The sequence below is a fragment of the Lactuca virosa genome, chromosome 8, assembly GCF_052849685.1.
Source record: "Lactuca virosa cultivar CGN04683 chromosome 8, Lactuca_virosa_CGN04683_v6, whole genome shotgun sequence".
In the NCBI taxonomy this organism is placed as follows: domain Eukaryota; kingdom Viridiplantae; phylum Streptophyta; class Magnoliopsida; order Asterales; family Asteraceae; genus Lactuca; species Lactuca virosa.
Window position 1 is genome coordinate 148879686 of NC_136433.1, and position 24288 is coordinate 148903973.

The window sequence follows — 24288 nt, forward strand, 5'->3', positions numbered from 1 at the left end:
ATAAATTTCACACACAAAAAAGGAATATATCAAAAGCAAAATTGGATTTGTAAAAGATAATATAAATCCCACACACAAAAAGGGAATATATCAAAAGCAAAATCAGGCCAAAATCCTTGAAATAATTCAACATTCATAGCACATACACCATAACATGTATATTGAATTAACAATGTATTTTAAACTATAATGAAATTGTAAGAATGTAATAAAGTTTAGACAACCAAATAGAATTGTTTCAATATTTGTGTCGCATTTATTGCAACATTGCACTAATCTCACGTATACCTATGCTAGCTAATTCATAACACAAAACATGATCTAGAATTCCAAATTTTAATATTTTTTAGTAAAGTACAGAATTGGCCCTTGTGGTATTTATGATAAAAGTTATGATTTTGTCTAAAACAATTATTTGTTGCATCGAAACATAAAGATTAAATTAAAAAAAACATACCAAAAGGATTGTTTTTGTAATTTACTTGTCATTTTTCTAGCAAAATCACGCATAAGCCCAAATGACGACAAAATAATGGGGATTGAATAGCCTCTGTTGGTCTTTGTTGTTACTATTGTACTTGGGGAGCATCTTTAGCTCATTTTTGTCAAAATACAACTCAAGTGGGAGTGGGTACTCCTGCAGTATAAACACCAATCAAAGAATAAGTGTCAAGTGTAAGTAATAGGAAATTATTTTCATTGATTCGAGTTATAGCATCCTACTTTCACTTTTTCAAATTAGAGTGTTTCACTTTGAATAATATACCCAATTATAGCAATGTGAACCGATTACAAAGCAATTATCATTGATATAACTAGATAGGCTTTTAAAAGTATAATGTTCTAATAAGAAAAAACATGAAAGTAGAATTCCATAATTGGGTTTGTTTTCAAAGTAAAGTGGTTTAATAATAATGAAATTGAAAGTACACATGTTGTAATAGAAAGATAATGAAAATAAAATGTTATAAAACACAGTTAAATAGAAGTTTATTACATTTCTTGCAATTAGCCCTAAACAAATGGGTTAAAGAAATAAATAAGACCATACTTTCATTCATTTAGTTTATATAGTAGATAGATTCTTATTAAGTTAGTAACAAGGTTGGTAATAAAAGAGCATACATATGTTAATAGAGAAATAACTAACGTGATTTGAGCTGACCGTTATGACTATATTCGCTCAAAACGACCATCAACACACCTGCAAAATTTAAAAACATTGATGAATTAGGAAAATAGTATAGGAAATTATAGAAAATAGTATAGGAGATTATAGTATCATTATTTGTATCTATTCTTTAACATAGAAAGGAAATTGACTAACAATGTTTTCCTAAAAAGAATAGAAAAAGTTAGCAAATAAAGAAATTAACCAACATTTGACTAAATATTCGAACACACTATTGAGTTTTGAAACAGGGATTAAGTGAAAAACACTATTGAGTTTTACATATGTTAGTAGTCATTTGGTACACACAAATACAAATGAACCTTTAAACAAAAACACACAGCATGCTGACTATTGGTAACCAGAAAACAGGAACATGTTGAAATGACAGCAAAAAAATAGATTAATAGGTGACATTCATCTCTAAAGCTTACATGTGAACATGAGAAATAGCATCATGTTGGATCTTTCTTATTAGCTTGAACTTTCTCCTTTGTGGCATTCACCTCTTTCAACTTACCTGTGATATATGAATGCTTTCATATTTATCTTGGTAATCTTATTTTCAAGAAATATTTAAGAAAAGGTTTAGATCTAGAAAAAATCTAGCAAAACATTTGTGCTAGATATTCAGCTACCCACATAGATATTCAACTACCCACAGATACACACAAACACATACAAATATACATAAATACACACAGACGATGAGGAAAAAACTTTCCTTGTTTTTAGGAAAAACTTGAGGTTGAATTGACAATGTGAATTACATATCCATCTAAAATGTTAGGATGGTCATAAAGAGAATAATTTCCTTGTTTTATTAAGACACTTATCACAGGCCCTGCATCCAAATGACATACAGACTTAAAGTTAAAGGAATATAAGCACAATCCACCATTAGTAGAAACATTTTTTAGCAATATATAAAGCTAATGGGACCTGAATTGCATCATATTATAGGCATACGGTAAACCTGCACGTTTGCAAACAATACAAAGTATAATCTTGTTAACTTGAACCAAAACTGAATGAAAAAAGATGCAAATAGAATAAATAAGATTCAATCACAATACCTTAAAGTTCAAATATTGGACTTACCTGGGATTCCAATTTAAAATATGACCAAATGAGAAAGAAACACCACAAAATAAACCAAAAAAATCAGACTTACCAGGGATTCCAACTCAAAAGTCAGATTCAGACATGCTTCTGTTGCAAAATAAACCAAAAAAATAAGAACAAAATTGAGCATATGTTGAGAAATAAGATTCAGTAGTGGACCTTTGTGTTGAAAATTAGATTCAAAATCGATTTTATAGAAGAAATCACTTAACAAATCAATTTCAAATAACAAATCTATTTAAGAAATGGAGAAGAGAAGCAAGCATATCGATTTTAGAGAAGAAAGAAAACGATTTCAATGATAGATAAGAGAAGCTTACCGGCGGCGCTGCTGGCGGAGGAAGGCGATGAATTGGTGGCTCTAGCAGAGGAATTCCATGGAGTGGTGGAGGAACACGCTGAAGTGGCTGGAGTTTTGAACCAGAGAGCATGTGTCATGTATGGGTGTCGAATGGTATTAGGGCACAAGGGGCGGAGAAAAAAATTCTTGGGTGTCTTTTGATATGTTCTTCGTCGGGATGGCAGAGATGTAGACAATAAAGGAGGTTGAGCTTCACATCGAACCCTAAAACTGCCAAATCTGATTTAGGGTTAGGGAGTTTAGAGAGAAGAAGGTGGGAGCTAGTTAGAGGATATGACATAAATGTCGTGTCTAGGTTTTTCAGAGAGGGTTGAGTGGTGTTAGAGATAGTGGTCTCTAGGGTTTTCAGATGGTCGATGGATCACTGGTGGTACAATGGTGGTGGGGTTGAAAGGAGAAGGAAGCACCAGTTCGAGGTAGGGATTTCAGGATATACTGGCGGAGGAGGCCGGTTAATGAGGCAAATGGTGGAGAAGAAGGGTTTTCTAATGTTGATACAGGAACCATTACATGTGACCGTGGAGATGAATGTGTCAACTATTGAAACCCTACAAACACTCTGTGCCAATTTTAGAACTGAGTGAAATCGATTGGCCCATTTTCCACATTAGGAAGGCGGATGAAGGGAGAAATACATGGATTCAACATAAATCCATGTTATATAGCATCAATCTTCTTCAATCTCAGGTACCCTAATTATTGCTCTTTGACCTAGCCTTTCTCCTCCATCCGCCCAATCAACCTTCGAAGATGTGATAATATAGTTGTGTTTCACCTATTCAAGTGGTTGAAAGTGAGTTTTGACCGATTCAAGTGGCTGAAAGTGAAGAATACTAATTCAAACTTAAAGTCCCGCTAATAAACCATCTGCCAATTCTTATCTGTTATTATCTTGACTTTTTAGATGTTGACCCAATTAAGATTCATGATTTTGTAATGCATAAAATAAGTGTACATAATGCAGTAAGGTTTGTACCTCTTAAAATTCAGCATTTGACCAAATATATATATATATAATCCTTTATAAATTTACAAAAATATTTTTGTTAGATTAAAAAATTTCATCAAATATGATATCTTAATATGTATTTCTTATCAAAAATATTTTCTTTATGAAAACCGAAATCAATTTTGATTCACTTGACCAGATTGGATTAAACCGATCCATCCAAATGAACATTCAATATTATTTATTTTCATTTATACAAAAAATTATATTTGTGACCCGTTTTATTTTTCACACAAGACCTTCAATATCAATGAACCAACGAATTTTATAGAAATAAACTGACTTAACAATTATAATAGATAGAACAATTAAAATAAAAAAATCATTAGATAATAGAAAAATGATAAGATATATTATATAAATTAAAATTAAATCAAACAAAATGTTTATATACTAATTATCTTGTAACATTTTAATTTAATGGGCCATTGAGGGCAATAAAAGCAAAGCCTGATTATTATTATATGGGCCGTATATATTTTATATATCCAGAATAAGCCGAAATGCGAAAGATCTTTCCACAAACCACTCCTTCGCCATTTCTTAACAAGGCATTTGGTTTTTCTTCTCTAACGCTGCTGTCCTTCCTACTCGATCTCCGCCCTCCCGAGGTACGATCGATCTCTTTTCGGTAAATACTTTATCGGATCCGATTTCATTACCATTAATTATATTGTTAGGTTCAATTTAAGTATGTTTACTGTGTTTGATTTACTTTTTGATTTAAATTAGACTATTTCAGCCCTTTCCAAATCGTAGCGTATGTTTTTGTGGTTAAGTATTATTGGAGTGTATCTACAAACAAAGATCCACTTTTTGGTGTTTGTTTTTTTTCCTAAGCTAATACCAGTCCGAGGAAGAAGATGTGGACAAAACGGAAATTTAAATAATTATAATTTAACAACAATGAAATAAAATAACAATGGCAGTTCAAGACTTTGTTTAGTAAACGTATTTTTGAACTAAACTTGGGTTGGGTGATGGCAGTGGTGGGGCGGGGGTGGCAGCAGCTGGGTGGTGGTGGCGGTGGTTGTTGGGTGGTAGTGGTGGCGCCTAGGGATGAAAGTGGGTCCAAACCCGGACCGGATGGACCCGGACTCGGAAAACCCGAAACCGGTTAACGGGATTTTGTAGAACCGGAAACCGGACCGGTATATAGGAACCGGTTCCGGTTTGGTTCCGGGTACGGTACCGGGTAAAGTGGGTCTAAAACCGAAAAACCCGGAAACATCAAAGTGGGTAAGTTGGAACCGGATAAAGTGGGTTTAGAACCGGAAGACCCGGAAAAACCGGAATTTTTTCGTAATTACTTACTATTTAATGGGTTGAACTTTGAAAATTTTCATATTGATATCCCGACTTTGGGGGATTGTAACTCATTAATATGAAACCAAAATTGACAAAAATATAGTATAAAATCATGTACAAACTCTAAACTACACTTTGGAAAAAACCGCATGTCAATCTAACTTTAAATGAATGAGATATGCATGTGTTAACATTTTCACAGAATACAAAGTACAAAACAAATAGCTGAAAAGTTGAAAATTTTCAGTTTTGATATCCCGACTTCGGGGGACTGTAAATCATTGAATATTAAACCAAAAATGATAAAATTATAGCCTAAAATCATGTACAAACTGTAAACTACAAGTTTGAAAAAACCACATGTCAATCCGACTTCAAACGAATTAGATATGCATGTTTTAAAACTTTCACAGAATACAAAAAAACTGAAAAACTAAAAACTTTCAGCTTTGTACCTCGACTTTGGGGGACTGTAAGTCAATGAATATAAAACTAAAAATGGCAAATTTATAGTCTAAAATCATGTACAAACTCTAAACTACACGTTGGAAAAAACCGCATGTTAATCGAAGTTGAAACGAATGAGATATGCATCTTTTAAACGTTTCACAAAAACCGGTTCTGACCCTAAAAGTGGTTCCGGTTCCTAAAACCGGTTCCGGTTTTTAAACTCGGTTTACCCGGACCCCGATGGACCCAAACCCGGATTACCCGGAACCCGGATAAAGCCAATTTTTAAACCCGAAACCGGAACCGGTTCTATATATTTCGGTTCAAACGGTTCCGGTTCCGGTTCGATTCCGGTTCCGGTCCGGTTTTTCGGTTCTAAATCTCATCCCTAGTAGCGACATGGTGGTTGTGTGTGTGTGTATATATATATATATATATATATATATATATATATATATATATATATATATATATACACACACACACACACGTTGTCACTGTCTATGTTTTTTTCATTTATTTTCTCAAAACTAGGTGTGAAACCCATGTATTACACAGGTTTATTTAAAATAAAAATTAAATTTAAAATTCTAAACATTTTAGAAGTTTGGATTTATAAGAAAAATGAAAAAAAAATATTGAATTATAAAAATTAAAATGTTTTTTTTTTCTCTTTTAAATTTAAAGAAATGATTTAGATAAATAAATAAAAGAAATTAATAAAACTTTAACTTGGTAATTTTGAAATTAAAAGGAAAGTTTATTAATGAAATTGATATGCATTTATTATTATATTTAATATTATGTGGAATTTAATAAACTGAAAAACCATAAAATGACATGTGGAATAAAAATTAATTTAAAATTACCACAAAATTACATGTGACAAAATGAATGAGAATGTGACATGTGGCAAAAAGATTTTTATTTATTAGAGTAGATATTTTGTATTATTTTCTTAGAATTATTTAATCGATCCGGACACACCTCACCCCAGCCCAACACCATTCTCAAAATATAATTATTTTTTTAATTTTTTTTCTTGTTAACTTTTTTTAATATTCTTATTAAATATATATTCTTGTTGTTGTTATTATTATTATTATTATTATTATTATTATTATTAAATTAAAGAATAGTATTAAAAATATTTTTTCTAAGCAACACGATGAAATGTTACCTATTTCGTTTTGCCCTTGTGAAATATTTCTAATGTATGTTTTGAACCACTTTTATATAGACTTGTAATGTTGATCACTATGGCTTCTATTTGCTAGGATTTCAACTTCCAAAAACTCACAAATGGAAGCCACTAGAGAAGCAAAATCCGGTAGCTTGTTGGATAAAGTCAAGCCCCCACGACTTGAAGATGCGGGTCTTGAGGATTGTGCACTTCCCCCAGACTCCATACGGGAAGCCTTCCTGAAGGCTGCAACAACTGTCAGCTCACATATGTTCCACCACTCTGATGATGAATTGGAAGGAGATTGCATCAATGATCCACTTGCTGGAATCACATCCAAGGTTGATCCTCTTTTTGCTTGTGATCCAAAGAAAGGCGGTGAATTGCCAAAGGCGATAGGAGATGAGGCGGTTGAACTAGAGGTGTCAGATGAGGCGGAGAAGTCATGTGTTGATGAACTACAACGATTGAAGGTCGGAGATAAAAAAGGATAATAGAGGTATTGAAGGTAAGAAAGCTGAAAGAAACAAGAAATTAAACGAAGATTAAGGAGAATAGATATATGTAATTTATTAACAAGGGACGTCTATTAAATACTAGGTGTAAGACCCATGTATTACATTGGTTAATTAAAAAAATTAAATATAAATGTCTAAATATTTAAGAATTTTGGATTTATAAAAAAGATAAGAAAAATAATGAATTATTAAAATTGATTTTTTTTTATCTTTTTAAATTTAAATAAATAAACAAAATAAACTAATGAGCTTTAATTTGAGAATTTTGAAATAAGAATATAAGTCCATTAATGAAATTGATATCTATTTATTACTATATTTACTGTGATTATTACATTAAAGTATTATATGAAATTTATTAAAATAGAAAAACTTATAAAATGACATGTGGAAAAGAAATTAATTCAAAATAAGCACAAAATGACATTTGACAAATTGAATGAGAGTGTGACATGTGGCAAAAAAAACCTTCATTTATTAGAGTAGATTCATTAATATCTTCACATAGGTCTGGCAATCGTGTTGTGTTCGGGTTGGCGGGTCGCGGATTGGCGGGTTTGTAAGTTAAAATATATCAATCCAAACACGACTCGTTTAATTATACAGGTCATGGGTTGACGGGTTTGGAACATAAACCCATATATGACTCGTCAAACCACTTATTTATACGGGTTCACAGGTTGACGGGTTCGTTGGTTAGATTTAGGTTCGTTTGTCCGTGCGTTGGATCGTAGCAAATCAATTGCCTACTGGGTTGTGAGTTCATCGTTCTCGTTCAGGTGTCAACGTCGTTCGATAATGATTCAATCATTCATGTCGTCGTTCTTCGTGAGTTCGTTCTGTTGTTCATCACAGAGGAGAGAGCGAGAGAGGGCTTATTCGATTTTGTTTGTGAGATATTGAGATTATTTAGGGCAAACACCAAATGTCAAATGGTTAATGGTATCGGATATCATATCATAGTATAAAGTATAAAGTATATACTGTATAGTATATAATTCTTAATACATTTAAAAAATATATAACTTTTTATATTAAAATTCTAAACGGGTTCGCGGGTCAACCCGTATATTTTTTGGGAAACCCATATGTGATCGGTTTAATAAACGGGTTGACGGGTTTGAGGGTTCACGGGTTGAAAAACTCAACCCAAACTCGTTTATTTTGTGTCGTGTCGCGGATCGTGTCAAGAATTGTAAGGCCTATCTTTACACATTTCAATATCTTTATAGGGTTATTGTCATTGTAGCTCAACAAACTTTAGTATATTGGTTTAAATGGTCAATTGTGACTATTTTTTGCATTTGAAGGGCATGAACTTGTATTTTTAGGTTTTAAAAGATCCTTTTGGAAAATTTGAAGGGGTCATTCGGTGACACCCATCCTAATCAGCAGGTTTAGATGCCAGCTCAATTGCCACGTGTAACACCTAATATAATGCTTTCTTTAGAACCCGAATCCGATCAAATCCCTTACCGTCTTTCATCTTCACCTGCTTCGATGTTGTCTTCTCCGGCTCCGCCGCTGTCTTCTTCGGCTCCGGCGGTGGCCTGATGTTGACCCCGATAGAATCGAACACCAAGCATAGAGTCCGGTATGGTGAAGATCGATTGAAGGCTTAGTGTGGATGGGATGCATTCCTTCTTTTTTCAGGGTTAGGAAAACCCGTCATTGGTTTTTGTTCAAACAAAAATCCATATTGATCTTTTGGTTAAAACCAAGTTCATCCCTTGTTTAATAGTTGTTAAATAGATCTAGAGAGAGAAACTAATGAAGATGAAGACTTGTAAATATGAAATTGATGTTACCTCGATGAAATCGAACCCCAATCGATTTCACCACCCCTTTCTTTCACTAACCATCGCCATCTTCGTCTTCAAGGGTTCACCAACCATCATGATGAGTAATTTTGTCTGTTAGGACCAAACTCGTTTATAAAATCGAAATGTTTGCTTGAAATCGGTATCTAAAATCGGTTTTCTAAGTCGAAATGTTTCTTGAAATCGGTTTCTAGAATCAACATGTTGGTTTTAAATCGGCATATGAAATCGATTTTCTAAATCAAAATGTTTGCTTAAATCAGTTTCTGAAATCGTTTTTCTAAGATGTTTGCTTGAAATCAATTTGAAAATAAAATTGTTTTCTTGAAATCGGTTTCTAAAATCCTAAAGTAATCTTTTCTTCCGGAGGAACTGGATGTCGATGAAGGCGATGAAGATGACCAAAGTACCACCTGATTAACATCTCTAATCTTCTTATCGTCTAAGACTGTTTCATCTTTGTCTCCATCGTAATCATCATCAAAACCCATATCTCATGAAGTTGAAGATGATCGCCAAAAACCCATCGATTTATGTGTACCCAAATAAGGGGTGGTGGTGCTATGATTTTTGGAGGTTGTGAATCAATGGTGGTTTTTGCTGCTACTAGATACCACACAAACACACTTGGTAACCCACACAAACACACATCACCAACTTCATCATCTTTCCTGCCACCATCACACGGGAAAATCCAATCACCACCGCCACCCCCTTTTCTTTGTTTACACCCACCACCACATCAAGAAATCTCACCTACACTTTCTAGGATTCTGGTTTTGGAATTACAACGTAGGAGAAGTAGATGGCGTTAATGTCGAAAAAAAGCTCCATTGTTACTGTTCGTAAGCCCTCACATCCCAATGTAAACTGATAGATTAGTTCTATCTTCGTGACAATTAGGTTTTGGCTTACGTGGCAACGATGAGTCGACTCACCATTGTTGACTCACTTGCCTAGTTGGCAGTTGACAAGACACTGTAACCTTCAAAAATAAGTAAAGGTACCAAATTAACCAGTAAAATACAAGTTCGTACCATTCAAAGGCAAAATAAAAAAAGCACGATGGACCATTTAAACCAATATATTAAACATTGTTGGACTACAGTGACAATAACTGTATCTTTATAATATAAAAACACTACATCATAGAATTTCTACACTCATAACAAAATCACTCTTAAGAAATCTGTAACAACAATCCTTATATTAAACATTGTTGGACTACAGTGACAATAACTGTATCTTTATAATATAAAAACACTACATCATAGAATTTCTACACTCATAACAAAATCACTCTTAAGAAATCTGTAACAACAATCCTTTTATGGTTTCATATTCCTCATCGTCTATCCACAAACCAAAACCCCAAACCTCCCAAATAAAACAAATTAAAAAGAACTTAGTGAAATATGAAAAATCAAAGTTCGACAAAAAGGCAGCGTTTGGTATGTGGGACTAGATTAGACAGAACATAACTGAACTGGATTGGACTGAACTGAACTGTACAAACTTTTTTATAGCGTTTGGTAAACATAGAACAGAACAAAACAAAATGTCAAAATTACTAGATTGTCCTTGATATCAATTAATAAAATACAACCAATCTAACTTAATAATTAAGTATGAATATAAACCCTAAATCGTTATCCAACGAATGTGAGATTCAATTATGAAGAATATTCAATACTACGTCAAATTTAATTCAATAATGAAAAATCTCAATACCCGCTGGCAGTCTCATTGGCCATCGAATCATAGTAATTAAGTAATTATATTGTCGAACGATGGAGGAGGTAGAACGACGTATCGACGGTGCTCAATAAAAAAACTATAGTTGATTTTGGTAGCTTTGTTGGTGAAAAGAAATATGACATCTTTATTCCCAATCCATGTATGTAGGAATCTGTGTCGCTGTAGCATGTGATATTTTTAAATATAATAATGATGTGCTTCACCACTTACGGGTGCTCTAGAACTTGATGAATCACTATCGCTGATACGTAATAATTTTAATTCTTTGAATTGTGCATTTTCTAATAAACACATTAATTTGTTTAATTATAATAAACATACTGTATTTTGTTAAATTTTATTATCAAGCGGAAGAAGAGATGTCACAGTACGTGAAATGTAGATGAAAGGGGATGGTGTGACTGGTACGTGGTAGAGGTTAATTGAGGGCCTTTTAGTCATTGTTCTCTTTGTCCATGTGTGTTCTACCTTTTTGGGTGGGACAAAAATTTTATCTTTTAGTCCCATTTGACTTGGTCATTGTCCCATCTTGTCCCATACCAATCAACGCCAAACACTATTAAAAAAAAACTTGTTCTGTTCTGTCCAGTCCAGAACGATACCTAAAGTGAACTAACATACGACAACTTCTTATTCATACGTATTTCATCAATCTTGTTCAACCTACTATAGAAAGGAAAGTTGCATTTTAAGCCTATTGAGTTTGGGAGTAAAGATTTCATTACTTCATATCTAATAGACGAAATCGAAGATGAGAAAATACTGACAAATTTGTATGAAGATGTGATACATTCTCTATCATAATGCCCTTGATCTTCTACTAGAATATAAAACGTGTTTGATCTTCTTTTGAATCCAAAATACACTTAAGAGAATTCATTTTTACAAGATCACTTGATTCCAACCATAGAAAAATTGCGCATTACCTAAACTTCTTTAAGAATCTTGAGTAAGTGAACCAATTTGCTTGTAATTAAAAGATTAGAACTAAAGAATGCATTTATATATATACAAAGATATTTCGACGTAATATGTTTATACAAAGATATTCTGACAAAATACACAAAAAAAAATACATAGCTTTATATATTCTAGAAATTGGATTATGTTAATCATATACAAATCACCATGTTAAATTCTTACCTTTCTTAAACAAATTACTTAAGAGGTTCACTTAGGCATTTCATATAGCACTTGTTGTTCAACATATACAAATACTTATAAAAAAAATCAAAGAGGCAAAGAATTTTGTCTCACCTAAATTCTAGTGCATAAGACTAACACAAGCTGAAAATTAATAAACCTCCGTGAAACACACACAAATAGAGAAAACCTAGGTTCGAATTAGGTGGAAACCGGAAATGATGGGAAATAGATTGTACCTCACATACACACAAGAGAGATACATATCAGTATCATTATCTTCATTTGGTTAATCGATATGCAAATAGAGATGGAAAGAGAAATCATGGCCTCATTATTGTTTGTGATAAAATCTAAACCCTCAATGTTATCGTTAAGGTAATGATGTTGATGGTGTTGGATTGGTCGAGAAGGTGATGGTGATCTAGCGGAGACGTATAGAAGAAAATGATCATGGTGATTGATTCCTTTAATCAGAATGAATAACATGCCCCTTTCCCTTCTCATGTTGAAACAATGGTGGTATTTTAATGTGGATAACTAACAAATTTGCCTTAAATAAAGGGATGATATTTGCATTTATATTTGATTTAAGTAGTTAACATAACTAACTAATAGCTAAACTTACTATTCAACCCCTATATATTCAATTAATTATTTAATTTTAGTATTTAAAATGATTGGTCCACATTAATTCTTACATCCACAAAATATATATATATATATATATATATATATATATATATATAATCACAAGTTAGAACCGAAAACTCGAAGAGAATGATAACAACAAACCACTATGATTTACAATAAATTACCAACCAAACCAAACTAATGGGTTACATCATTGCATAATCTCAAATAAGAATATGCAATTTGAAGTTTTTTACAAGTAATACAACTAACACATTTATAAAACAAGTATTTAACACCACTAAGTTCCCAATCCTATGAGCTCAAATGGTTTGTATCACTATCCTTTGATCATGACTGACTGAAAAGGTACCCTTTTGATGTCCAAGAAAGTTGAGAACTCATTGTTCATCAGTTGCTTCCATGGTTCTCCATCCATCTGCATGAAAGCTTCTTTCCAAGCTCCACCTCTCAACTCAAACCGAATCTCTGAAGCCTGAGAAACATAAAGAATGAGTATGACATACATTGTAAATTTACTTTTTTGCCCTTTTGTAAAGCTAAATACCTGTGCAATGTGTTTGGCTGAGATTAGATCGGCCATAACAAATGATGCATGCCATCCATGTTTAAAGCCAAAAACTTCTAGAAGACCATCATCTGCTTTAGCCTCAACAAAACCTTTCTGTAAATGGATAATTAATAATAGTAAATTTATTGGTTTTTATGGTAATCAATTGTAAATTCTATAAAGAAAATCTTACCTTTTGTAAATAGTCAGGCTTCAAGTTACCCCATGGATTCCTTCCACTTGCATAACTATGAAGATTCAAAGCGACTATTGACCTAACACTGAAAAAAAAAAGGGCACTTTAGACATTTGACAAAAAAAATTTAATAATGAAACAAAATAAAATAACGTTACCTTGATGGAATAGCAATAGGTTCCCATGTTGTGCTGTTGAGCCTTTTAACATGCAGCCTCAAGATGTTATTTAGTCCCCTTACATTATTAAGAATTACATATAACAAATTAAAATCTTTTAATTTTAACCCTAACGCATTTCACAACTTATAACAGGATATTGAAATATGAGAAATTCTTACCTCAAACTTGGATCAGCTATACAAGGTGTAAAAAACCACCCTTGTTTGCAACTATAACTCGAGTAAATTATCTGAAACAGAAGAAAAGTTTATAAATTAATAAAGAAGATATAGGAATATAATGCATGACATTTTTTAAGAAACATAGTAAAGTTTAGACCTTGTTTGAAATAGGACCTTGTGCAAGATAAGGTTTCTCATTTCTTAGATGATGAAACCCATAAGCCACTTGTGCATCCATTCCTATAATCAAAACTCAAAATTAAAATTATAAAACTATGTTTTAATTAAGAAAATATAATACCATACCTATGCTGAAGTAATTATAAAAAACTCCTTGGTAGCAAGAAACTTTTTCAGGCAATGGTCCATCAACTTTTAGATCCTAAAAATTTTAATTATAAAGATGTGAAAGCACATATAGAATTTAATAAAAATATAGGCTCTTAACATATGAAGTCATTTTTTAACAGATTGTCTACAATCCTAACCTGATCAAGAACAACTTCTTCTGTTCGTTTTAAGGAATAAGGTGCATCCAAATCTGTGCCATTTGGCATTGATATTACAAGATTCCAACTATATTTCATAAAAGAATACACAATTAACACTTTTCACTTTTCATTCACACATACTTATAAATTATAATAATGTAACGAGTTGAAAATTGTAAATGTAATCAAGTAGTTGACTAATTTTATAAAAAGGTCAAGAAATTTGAGTCTCACCTATCGAGGCGACTAGTTGGAGCACGAATAGACTTATCAAGAGTCTTTTTTATAGCTGCTTTCCAATTGAAAGGAAATGATCCACCCTGAAATTAAGTTTAAAAAACATTTCAAGAACTTTAACTTTATTTTATTTATTAAAAAAAAAAGTAAAATTAGAAAGATTACCCAACCAAAACTTCTTGACAAATCATTTCCAGTGCCAAGAGGGACAATTGCGGTTGGTGGAACCGGGTCCCGCCCGGCTTTATGAAGCTCTCCTAGGCACCCAAGAACCCATCCTACCGTTCCATCACCACCCGCAACCTATCATTAAACAATTTATTAACCTTAAATTTTTATCATAAAATTATATAAACTTTGTATATATAGTAACATTGTACGTTGAAATTTAATTTTAAAGAGCATGTCTTTTTAGTGAGGTGGCAATTGGCATGGTATAAAACTATAAATACGTCAGCCCACAGTGAAAAATAATGAGTAGTGTCTTACTAAAGTAAAAAATAAAAAACAAATACAAGTAATAAAGCTAAAAGTAAAAAAGTAAAAATAATCTATATACGAATACTGTATACTTACCACAATTCTTAATCTTTCACGGGTTTCTTTAGCACACCCATCACCAATACTAGCAAGCTTCTCGAGACAACCCAAACCATATTGAATAAACTCATGAGGCTTTACACTCAGAAGGTCAATAACCTAAAAATCAAAAGCGAAATCATTGTAAAAGGAAGTGAAAGAACTTTGAATCTTTTGGTGTTTATATATGGGTTATAATCATGGTTTACAAGAAAGGATTTAAACAAAGAAGGGGTTTGAATTTTTGATCGGGTTTCGAATTGGTATCAAGTATAGAAATTTCAAGAGCATAATCAAAATTGGTTTTAGTTTATGATTAAAAAAGTTGAGAAAGATCAGCATCGATGATGTAATTCGACTTTAAAACCATAAAAATCGTCGATTTTCATGACACTTGACTCTGACCAGATATGCAAGAACAGAAGATAAGATTTAAAATGGAAGGTTGCTGATAAATTAATGAAATCAAGAGAATTTTACGGGTTTTTAAACTGATTAATGGAGTAAATTAGACTTTACCTGTTCTTCCCCCATTAAATCCTGCAACCTAGCCATAAGTTCCGGGCCATAGCGTCCACCGCTCTTGGAATTAATGAAAACAATCAGCGGCGATTCAGGGGCGACTTGCGGCGGTTTGTCGTGACCGGTGGAAATGAGTTCGTAATGAGGTTTTCCGGCGTCGATGTCTTTTGATGCAATGGCATCTTTGATAGCGAGGCGTAAATATTCCGGCATCGTAATCTTCTGCCTCAGCTCATCTTTACGAATCCGAACCCCAGATAACGACGACCACCCTTTGATCGACTCTATCACAGATGACCTTACGGCTACTTTAGCCACCACCGTCTCCGGTCCCGGCGATTCCATTATTGATTCTCTATTTCTCTCTCTCTCTCACTCAGGCGACACACGAGCTAACACAATCAAGACAAGACTCGAATATGTTCCTCTTTTAAACCTCTAAGATTATCGTAACCGAATATTCTTACGTGTTGAAAACTTGGAATTGACTTCAGTTATTCTTAAGAGAGAGAGAGAGAGAGAGAGAGAGAGAGAGAGAGAGAGAGAGAGTCTGTGTGTGTGTGTGTGGTGGGAGGAATGGGGCCGGAGTCCGGGTGGGTGGGGTTCTGTTTTAGAACGCCGGCGGGAGGGCATTTGAGAAATGCCCTTAACGATGGAAATAATTACGAAAGTGCCATGTGAATTCTCAGGTTCTACGCCCTATAAAGATCCACGAATTTGAAGTGTATAAATAAGCTTATTTTCAATTTAGACCCTCAACGTTAAGTGAAGTTTCACTTCACTACTTTCTTATAGAAAATGTTTGCTTTCTATAAAAGTATGTATGATGAATCGTTAATAATTGTTTTGAAAACTTCTAAATTCAGTAGGAAAAATCACAAAAAATATTAAATGCGATTAGTAAATGTATGATTTTTCCTTCTATCTCGGCAACCATTTTGCATAATCGTAATTGAAAGCAATGTTATTATTCTTGACGAGAAAAAGACATGAGATTTTGTATAGAATCAAGAAAGAAATCAAGATTTAAAAGGAAAATGAATTTGCATTTTAACGAGGTACCATATAGACTTTAAACTTTAAAATTATATTGTAATTATATTTACTTGCATTCATGATTAAATTTACTAAGACATGTTTTGGTTGTGAGATGCGTTTATATACTCAAAAGTACAAATGTGAGGGGTATCATGAAGTAATACAAAAATATTAGTATAGCCCCTCAAAAAAATATAATCATTATGGGGTTGCCCACCAAACGTAGTGTCAAAAAGTTTTATGTTGTGAATATGTAAAATCAACTATTTATTATTGTACATGTGCACAATATGTCTTATATAATTCTTCTAACATTTTTTTACATGGTTGTATATCTTATCATATTTTAAATATGTATAAAATGTATGACAAAGATGGTTGTAATTTCTATTTTGTTTAAATATAAATTATGAATTTTGTTTTAATGAGGAGTTGGATCAATTTTTCTTTCTCAATTTTTCTTATATAATTCTTCTAACATTTTTTTACATTGTATTGCACTACTCACAACTAGTGAACTAATAATGTAATAAAAACAAACAAATTCAGTCTTTTAGACTATTAAGCATTATTATAATAAAATAGTTTTATCTTGTAAACAATGAAAACAAATTCAGTCTTTGCAGTTAGCTTTCATTGACTTCGTATAACTTAAAGAGTTCTAGAAATTCTTAAGAAAATGGGTTGTTACAATGACTTCTTGAAGAGTTCAAGAAATTCTTAATAATGTTCTATTTTTGGGTCCATTTTCTGTTGAGACCATATCAACACAAAAATATTATATTATTTCATAATGACATACTCTTCACCTCATGTCACTCTGATTAAAAAGTAAAACATATAAACAAATCTCATAAATTTAAGACTTGTTATCAATTTGAGAATGAATGAAATGATATGAATAATAAAGGGAAAATGATACGAATGACAAAGGTTAAACAATTAATATAAATGTGAAGTTTGATCACAAATCTATATAAATAATTATTTGTGACAATGAAAACAAATAAACGAATTATCAAAATAAGTTCATGGGAGATTTGGAAACATAATATGTGAAAATTTCATTAAAGAAAAAAACAGGGAACTCATGTGTATAGTCTAATAACCTTTGGGGTTAAAAAGAAACTTTGTTCTCATTTGATTTGGAATAACAAGGAAAGCAATACACCATTTGGTCGACTTGTCATTCTTCCATATATATATATATATATATATATATATATATATATATATATATATATATATATATATATATATATATATATATATATATATATATATATATATATATATATATATATATATATATGATCATAATCATTACATACCCTATTTATTGCACTTCTTTTTGTTTTTGTGACATAAATTGATAATAACTTATTATTATTATTATTATTATATAATTGAATTTATTGTAATATGGTATAATTATAGCTTTTTTTGAATAAATCAAAGGTGGTCGAGCGTAGGAGGACTTATTAGAGATGGCTTAAAATTTATATGATTTAATTAGTAATTTATATTCTAATAAAAGAAAATGTTAAAAACATTTTTTTGTTTTGCTCTCTTTCAATTATTGTCCACTTGTATCATACGTGAGTTGTATTTCTGTTTTTAAAAATTATTTGTTGACACATGTGAGCCCATCGCTGTATACTATACATATAATTGTCGACTTGTACGTTTCGAGAAGCAATACAACAGAAATAATCAATGAAATTTTAATATCTTTTATAATTATGTATTGTGCTAAAACAGATCAATCATATATTTAAATCACAATAATTATATTAATATTACAGTAGAGATAGTTTAAAATTAGAAAATTTAATTAAATTAGAAAATGTAAAATAAAATAAAACATAATATATTTTAAGTTTTTTTACTAATTTAAAACAAAAAATTTATAAAATAATATTAAAAAATCCATTTAATTAAAAAGGCATACTACAACAAAACGTAAATTAAATCCCAAAACAACAATTAAAATGAAAATAAATACTAAAAATACTACAAACGACAAACTAAAAGAATACTTAAATTCTAAAAATAAAGAAGGGTGGGTTTTTAAAATATTTCGAGTCGTCTCGTAATGAAAATCTTTCATGCTATGGTGTTCGTAATACTCAATTTTTGTTGCTTTTAAAACTTCTTTGTCGAAAGCTCCGGCCTCACGGGTATTTATCTTGAGAGTGAAAATAATATTAAACTTTTTCATTTTTTGTTGCATATCTTTCCATTTGGAAACAATTTAATGTGTTGAACGGTCTGAACCCCAAGTTGCTGCTTAAAATTAGAGCCGACAAAAATCAACCAAACTCGAACCCACCCAAAATTAGCGGGTTGGATTGAGATTTTCAACTCATTTAAATTAAATGAGTCAACGCGCTTAATCCATTTAATTAAATAAGTTTGGTTTGGTAAAAATCATTAATCCATTTTCAACTCACCAACCCATTTAACTTTAATATATATATTTAATTTAATAATTATTTGAATATTATCATGTATTAATCAAAGTATTGATTTATAAATTATAATGTTGTATTATTATTTATGTTTAAAGAAATGCAATCCTAGTTCTCATCCTTTTTCTTAGCACCGACAATACTAGCCACTTTCCAAAATCACTTCGAAATTAAACATTTTTAATGTTATTTGAACAATTTATATGTATTTGTGAATTAGGATTGTGCCATTGTCATATTTTGAAATTTTATTTACATTTAGAACTAATTTAAGTGGTGTAATCTTTTGATGGGTTTTATATGTTATAAACAATCTATTTTTGGCAGAAAAACATAAATTCTAAGTTCACATGCACCCTAAATGATCTATGTTCTTACTATGATTTGCAAACAACTATTGAATATCATGAACCCTAAAAGTACATTGCTATATTCGAAATTACTGAAGGGTTATTAGAAAATACATACCTTAGTTTATTATTGCAAATAAACTAGTAATCATTCATTGTTGGTCTTCAGAAAGCAAGCACCAGAAGTCTCGTGTCTCTAATGGCTCATACCCAAACCCTAGCAAATTGGGAGGCTAAAGATGAGAGAAAAGAGGGGAAGACATTTTCGGTTCTAACTCTTGTAGAATGGATGGCTAAAAATCATAACCCTTATGAGGGTTTATATAGGTGACGAGGGATGCTAGGATAAGGCAGTTTACTTGGATAAGCCTTATCCCCTTTATTGCTTGTTGGGTTATTTAATGTGTTGTGTCAAATTGTTATGTACTTAATTGGTCTTTTGTTAACGGGTTGGGCCTGTCCATCCGTCATTATGTAGCTAGGGTTAGACTATTTAATGTGCATGCATGTATCGTTCTAGGGTTAATCGATTGTATTGCCCACTTAGCTTTTACAGAAAAGTTCACGTTGAACTCTTCTAAAGCTTTGATAATATTAAGCATTCGACACATCTTTGATCATTGTTCTTGTTATTTGATTCTCTTTACTGTTTAGAATCTATCGATCTTAAGTTCATTTTGTTTACAATTGGTATCAGAGTAGGAGATTGTGTAACTCATACGCAAATCTCCTGTCGAGTATTATTAGGGTTTTGAGTTTCTGGTGGATCTGTTCTTGTCGTCTTCATCGCTTTCATCGATTGTAGACGTTAGATCTGGGTCCTTGTTTTGCCCTAAACTCGATTATTGTTTTACACATCTGATTCTATACAGGTTTTTTTTGAATCAACATCATGCAACACGAAGATCCTCATACTCTTTCCTTCAATCTATCCAGCATCATCGGATCTACTACCAGAATCCGAATCCTTTTTCCGCAGGATTATGAAGTCTGGGCACTGCACTTTGAAGACTATGTTCTTGGTCTTGAAGAACATGGAACCCTAATATGGGAAGCCATGACACAGAAAATTTTCGCTCATACTGCTACTAGGCAAATCATCAAGACTCAAGCCGGATACAATACTCTCCTTCTCAACACTAAAGAAGTTTCTCAAGATGAAAAAGATAAGCTGTTAAGTAGCATCAAGGCGATGAGGATTATAAGGTTTGCTCTTCCTCCAGACACTTTTCGTCTGGTGAGTGCTTGTGACACAACAAAGGAAATCTGGGATAGGTTAAAAGAGCTTTATTCGAGCGATGCAGATCTGGAACAATCAGTGCAAATGTTGCTTCTATCGGAGTTTGGTGCTTTTGTTCAAAAGCCTGAAGAAAAACTTGATCAAAGATTCAATCGTTTTAATCATATTTTGAGTAGGATGTTAAAACACAAAATCAAGCGTGAAATAATAGAGCAAAAAAGTCACGTTTATGAATGGTTTGAGATTGGAATGGAAATCTGTTGTATCAACAGTAAAAGCTCATGAACAGTTCAAGAGTTACACTTTGGCGAAGCTTGTGGGAATTCTAAGATCCCACGAAGATGAAGTGATGAAGGATGTGAATATTGTGTCTAGCATGGGATCATTGGCCCTGGTTGCAAAGGGCAAAAAGGTAGCTGAAGAAGATTCGGAATCCGACCTTTCGGGTCGTGATCTTACGAAAAAGGAATACGCTATGTTGGTATCTAATCCCAAGAAATTTGCTAAAAAGAACTTTGGACGTTTCAAGAACAAGAACAAACTGGGAAACTACAGTTCGAACAAGCAAAAGGATGAGAGCTTTAAGAACTCTCAAAAGGATGAAGAAAACAAAAGAAGAAATTGTTGGGAGATTTTTGCTATGATTGCAACTACTGCCATGGCAAGAATCATTTTGCCAAAGAGTGTATGCTGAGAAGGATGAGTGAAAAGAAGGAAGAAGAGAAGGATGAAGCTTACTATCTTTAAAAGATAGAAGAGCTAAGGAAGAAAAAGAGTGCTGATAATGTGAAACCTGATTTGATTGTGTAGGAAGGTGATGATGAGTTTGGACGTGTTGAAGTCTGGTCAACAGATTCTGAGGATGAGGAAGTTCGGAATCCCACACATGATGGATGTTTTGTGGTTAAGTCTGGAGCCCCGGATTATGAAGGAAGATGTTTGATGGTTCAGAGCGGAGTCTCGGAACAGAGGGGATACGCAACTGATAGCGGGTCGGCCTCTAAAAACTGTTTTGCTGCGAGACCTGTTTCTGAACAGGTGAGTGAGTGCGAGAAGGTCATCAGTAAGGTACACTCAATACTTCAATCTCTTAATATTCCTGTTTCACGATACGAATCTGAATTAGATGATTTAAATTACACTTTCTCTAATTTTAGCGATAGTTTAAAGAGAACTCGTTTAAGCAATTCTAACCTAAGTGATCAAATCAGCAGGATAACAAATAAAAGTTAAGAGAGAAGGATGTTGATAGAGAAGTTGGAATTAGAGCTAACTGATAGGTCTTGGGTAAAACAAATAAACTAGAAAACCAATTCATAAGTTCAGATGCAACCTACTTTGGATCTATGTTTTAACTATTGAACATATAATTTTGAATTGCAAAACAAGAACCCTAAGAGAGGAGGCTATTTTCGAAATTAACCAATTAGGGTTTTAGAGTTACATACCTTTCAATTGTTATAGTAAACAATTGGTAATCCTTTTGATCTTGATCTTCTTGGAAGCTTAGCACCACAAATGCAATGCCTCTAATGGAGTCACACCCAAGAGCTAGCAAGAGGGAAACTTATGAGGAGAGAGGCTAGTGTATGCAATTTTCGGCCTAGGGTTTCTTCAAGAGAAGGAGTGGCCGATTTTGGGAGCCAGAGGCCTCCTTATATAGCTAAGGTATCTAGGGTTTAGGGAAAACCCTAATGTCCCTTTGCTTAGGGCCTAAGCTTATCCAAAGGCCTTATCCAAGCCCCTTGGACGAAATCATTAGGGTTTCCCCTATAGATTTCGTCCACCCCCTTCCAAAGAGGTTCTGGAACCTTCCACTCAACTATTAGATAGTTACAAACCAGTCCCTGCACTTTATAATTAATACAGTTAACCCCAAAATTAATTCTAATTAATTTTTGGCTAACTAGTAATTAAACATTATGATTTCTTATTAATATATTAATCTTTTAACATATTAATAAATCATTTATATTAATTTATTAATCTTATAATAGATTAATATCTCTCCTTTCATAATTTTCTTTTCTAGTTACTAGGTTTGTGGGCAACCCAAAAGGACTGTGCTGCTATTAATTCAAGTACATACCAATTATAGTTATGGGCTTAGACACCTAATCCAACAGTCTCCCACTTGGATAAGTCTGTAACTATAATTTCTAGTATGACTTCTTAATCAACCAGCAAATTGTAGCTTCCAAAAGCTGCTGCCGAACTCTGACCTAGTCAGTCACGTGTCCTAAGATAAGTGATCATATAATCCTTTGTTCTACAAGATATCCCTAGACATAAGACATGGAATGTAATCAATCTCTTTATCCAGAATCTATGTTTCCCGATTTCTGATTTGTGATGATATAGGACTTCTAATTGAACACATCAATTCAGTCCTGGATGAGCCCAGTACATAAGTCAACACCAAATCATCGAGGGGCCCACATATATCTCTTTTCCCATTAGGGCAAAAGGAACGAATAAAATTTGACTCATATGCTTGCATCGTTTACTCATCAAACCATACATTACAATGAGTTTTATAACACCAAGTTACTGATGCATTTTCGTATCACCAATGCATGACCGACTTGTAAGTTACAACTCATATTTCTCCGTTTCAAGATTACAAGATATTATCGTCTCAGTATTACTCGGGATGAATTCCATGAAGTAATAATCTGAGCGAGGGTTTATCCAATACTCAAATCTCTATTTCTAAGTACTCATGAACATTGCAGCAATTCTATTGCTATGTCTAACTCCCTTAGACAATCTGCAATCCAATTCATGACAGTCTTAATTCACTACTTACTTCCAAAAGTATGAACGACCGTGGAGTTTGAATAATCACATTATTCGGGAAGTAAAACATGGAAAATATGAAACACAATAATAAACAATTGACAAAAGGCAGTAAACAAACTCATAAATAATATTTTATTATTTAATCACCAAAAGTCAATTACATTTACTTTGTAACAAGTTTCAGAATAAAACTAATCTAACGGCTAAAACTAATATCATCTCTCAGTCCAATGTTCCGAGCATGCTGAATATGCTTAACCCTACTCAAACCCTTTGTGAGGGGGTCTGCTGGGTTATCCTCGGATGATACCCTCTTTACAACAAGATGGCCTTCTTCTACTCTATGTCTGATAAAATGGTACTTTCTGTCGATATGTCTGGTTTTACCTTGATCTTTGGGTTCCTTTGTTAAGGCAACCGCCCCTTCATTATCGCAGAACAGTTTCATAGGCTCCTGGATGGTTGGAACAACTCCGAGATCTCTGATGAAGTTCCTCAACCAAGCTGCTTCTTATGATGCTTCGTTCGTTGCTATGTACTATGATTCACAAGTAGAATCAGCCACCGTATCTTGCTTGGAACTTTTCCAAGTAACTGCTCCTCCGTTCAATATAAATACCAAGCCAGATTGAGAACAGAAGTTGTCTCTATCCGTTTGAAAGTTGGTATCACTGTAACCATCTACTCTCAAAGTATCATTACCACCAAGTACAAGGACCCAGTCCTTTGTTCTTCGCAAATACTTGAGTATGTTCTTGACCGCTATCCAATGAGCTCTACCTGGATTTCCCTGATAGCGAATGACCATGCTCAAAGCAAAGGCCACATCAGGGCGAGTACATGTCATAGCGTACATGATCGATCCGACAGCGGAAGCATGAGGTACACGACTCATGTCAGCCATTTCCTCATATGTACTCGGGCATTGAGTCTTACTCAATTTGGTATTGCTTTGGATAGGTATCTCTC

General features: G+C 32.9%; 2 protein-coding genes across 2 annotated transcripts; one reads left to right on the top strand and one right to left on the bottom strand.

Moving 5' to 3' along the window:
- Nucleotides 1–4186: 4186 nt before the first annotated feature.
- LOC145129288 (uncharacterized) lies at nt 4187–7274 on the top strand. The gene is made up of 2 exons (XM_079063992.1): nt 4187–4297; nt 6702–7274. Exon 2 carries the CDS (start codon nt 6727–6729, stop codon nt 7099–7101), a length of 375 nt encoding a protein of 124 aa, XP_078920118.1. The 5' UTR covers nt 4187–4297; nt 6702–6726; the 3' UTR covers nt 7102–7274.
- Nucleotides 7275–12627: 5353 nt separating this feature from the next.
- LOC145132323 (diacylglycerol kinase 4-like) lies at nt 12628–16094 on the bottom strand. The gene is made up of 12 exons (XM_079067069.1): nt 15416–16094; nt 14894–15016; nt 14483–14620; nt 14315–14400; nt 14078–14165; nt 13896–13971; nt 13747–13829; nt 13587–13657; nt 13405–13482; nt 13244–13331; nt 13048–13164; nt 12628–12975 (listed from the first exon to the last, which is right to left on the bottom strand). Exons 1-12 carry the CDS (start codon nt 15761–15763, stop codon nt 12820–12822), a joined length of 1452 nt encoding a protein of 483 aa, XP_078923195.1. The 5' UTR covers nt 15764–16094; the 3' UTR covers nt 12628–12819.
- Nucleotides 16095–24288: the final 8194 nt, after the last annotated feature.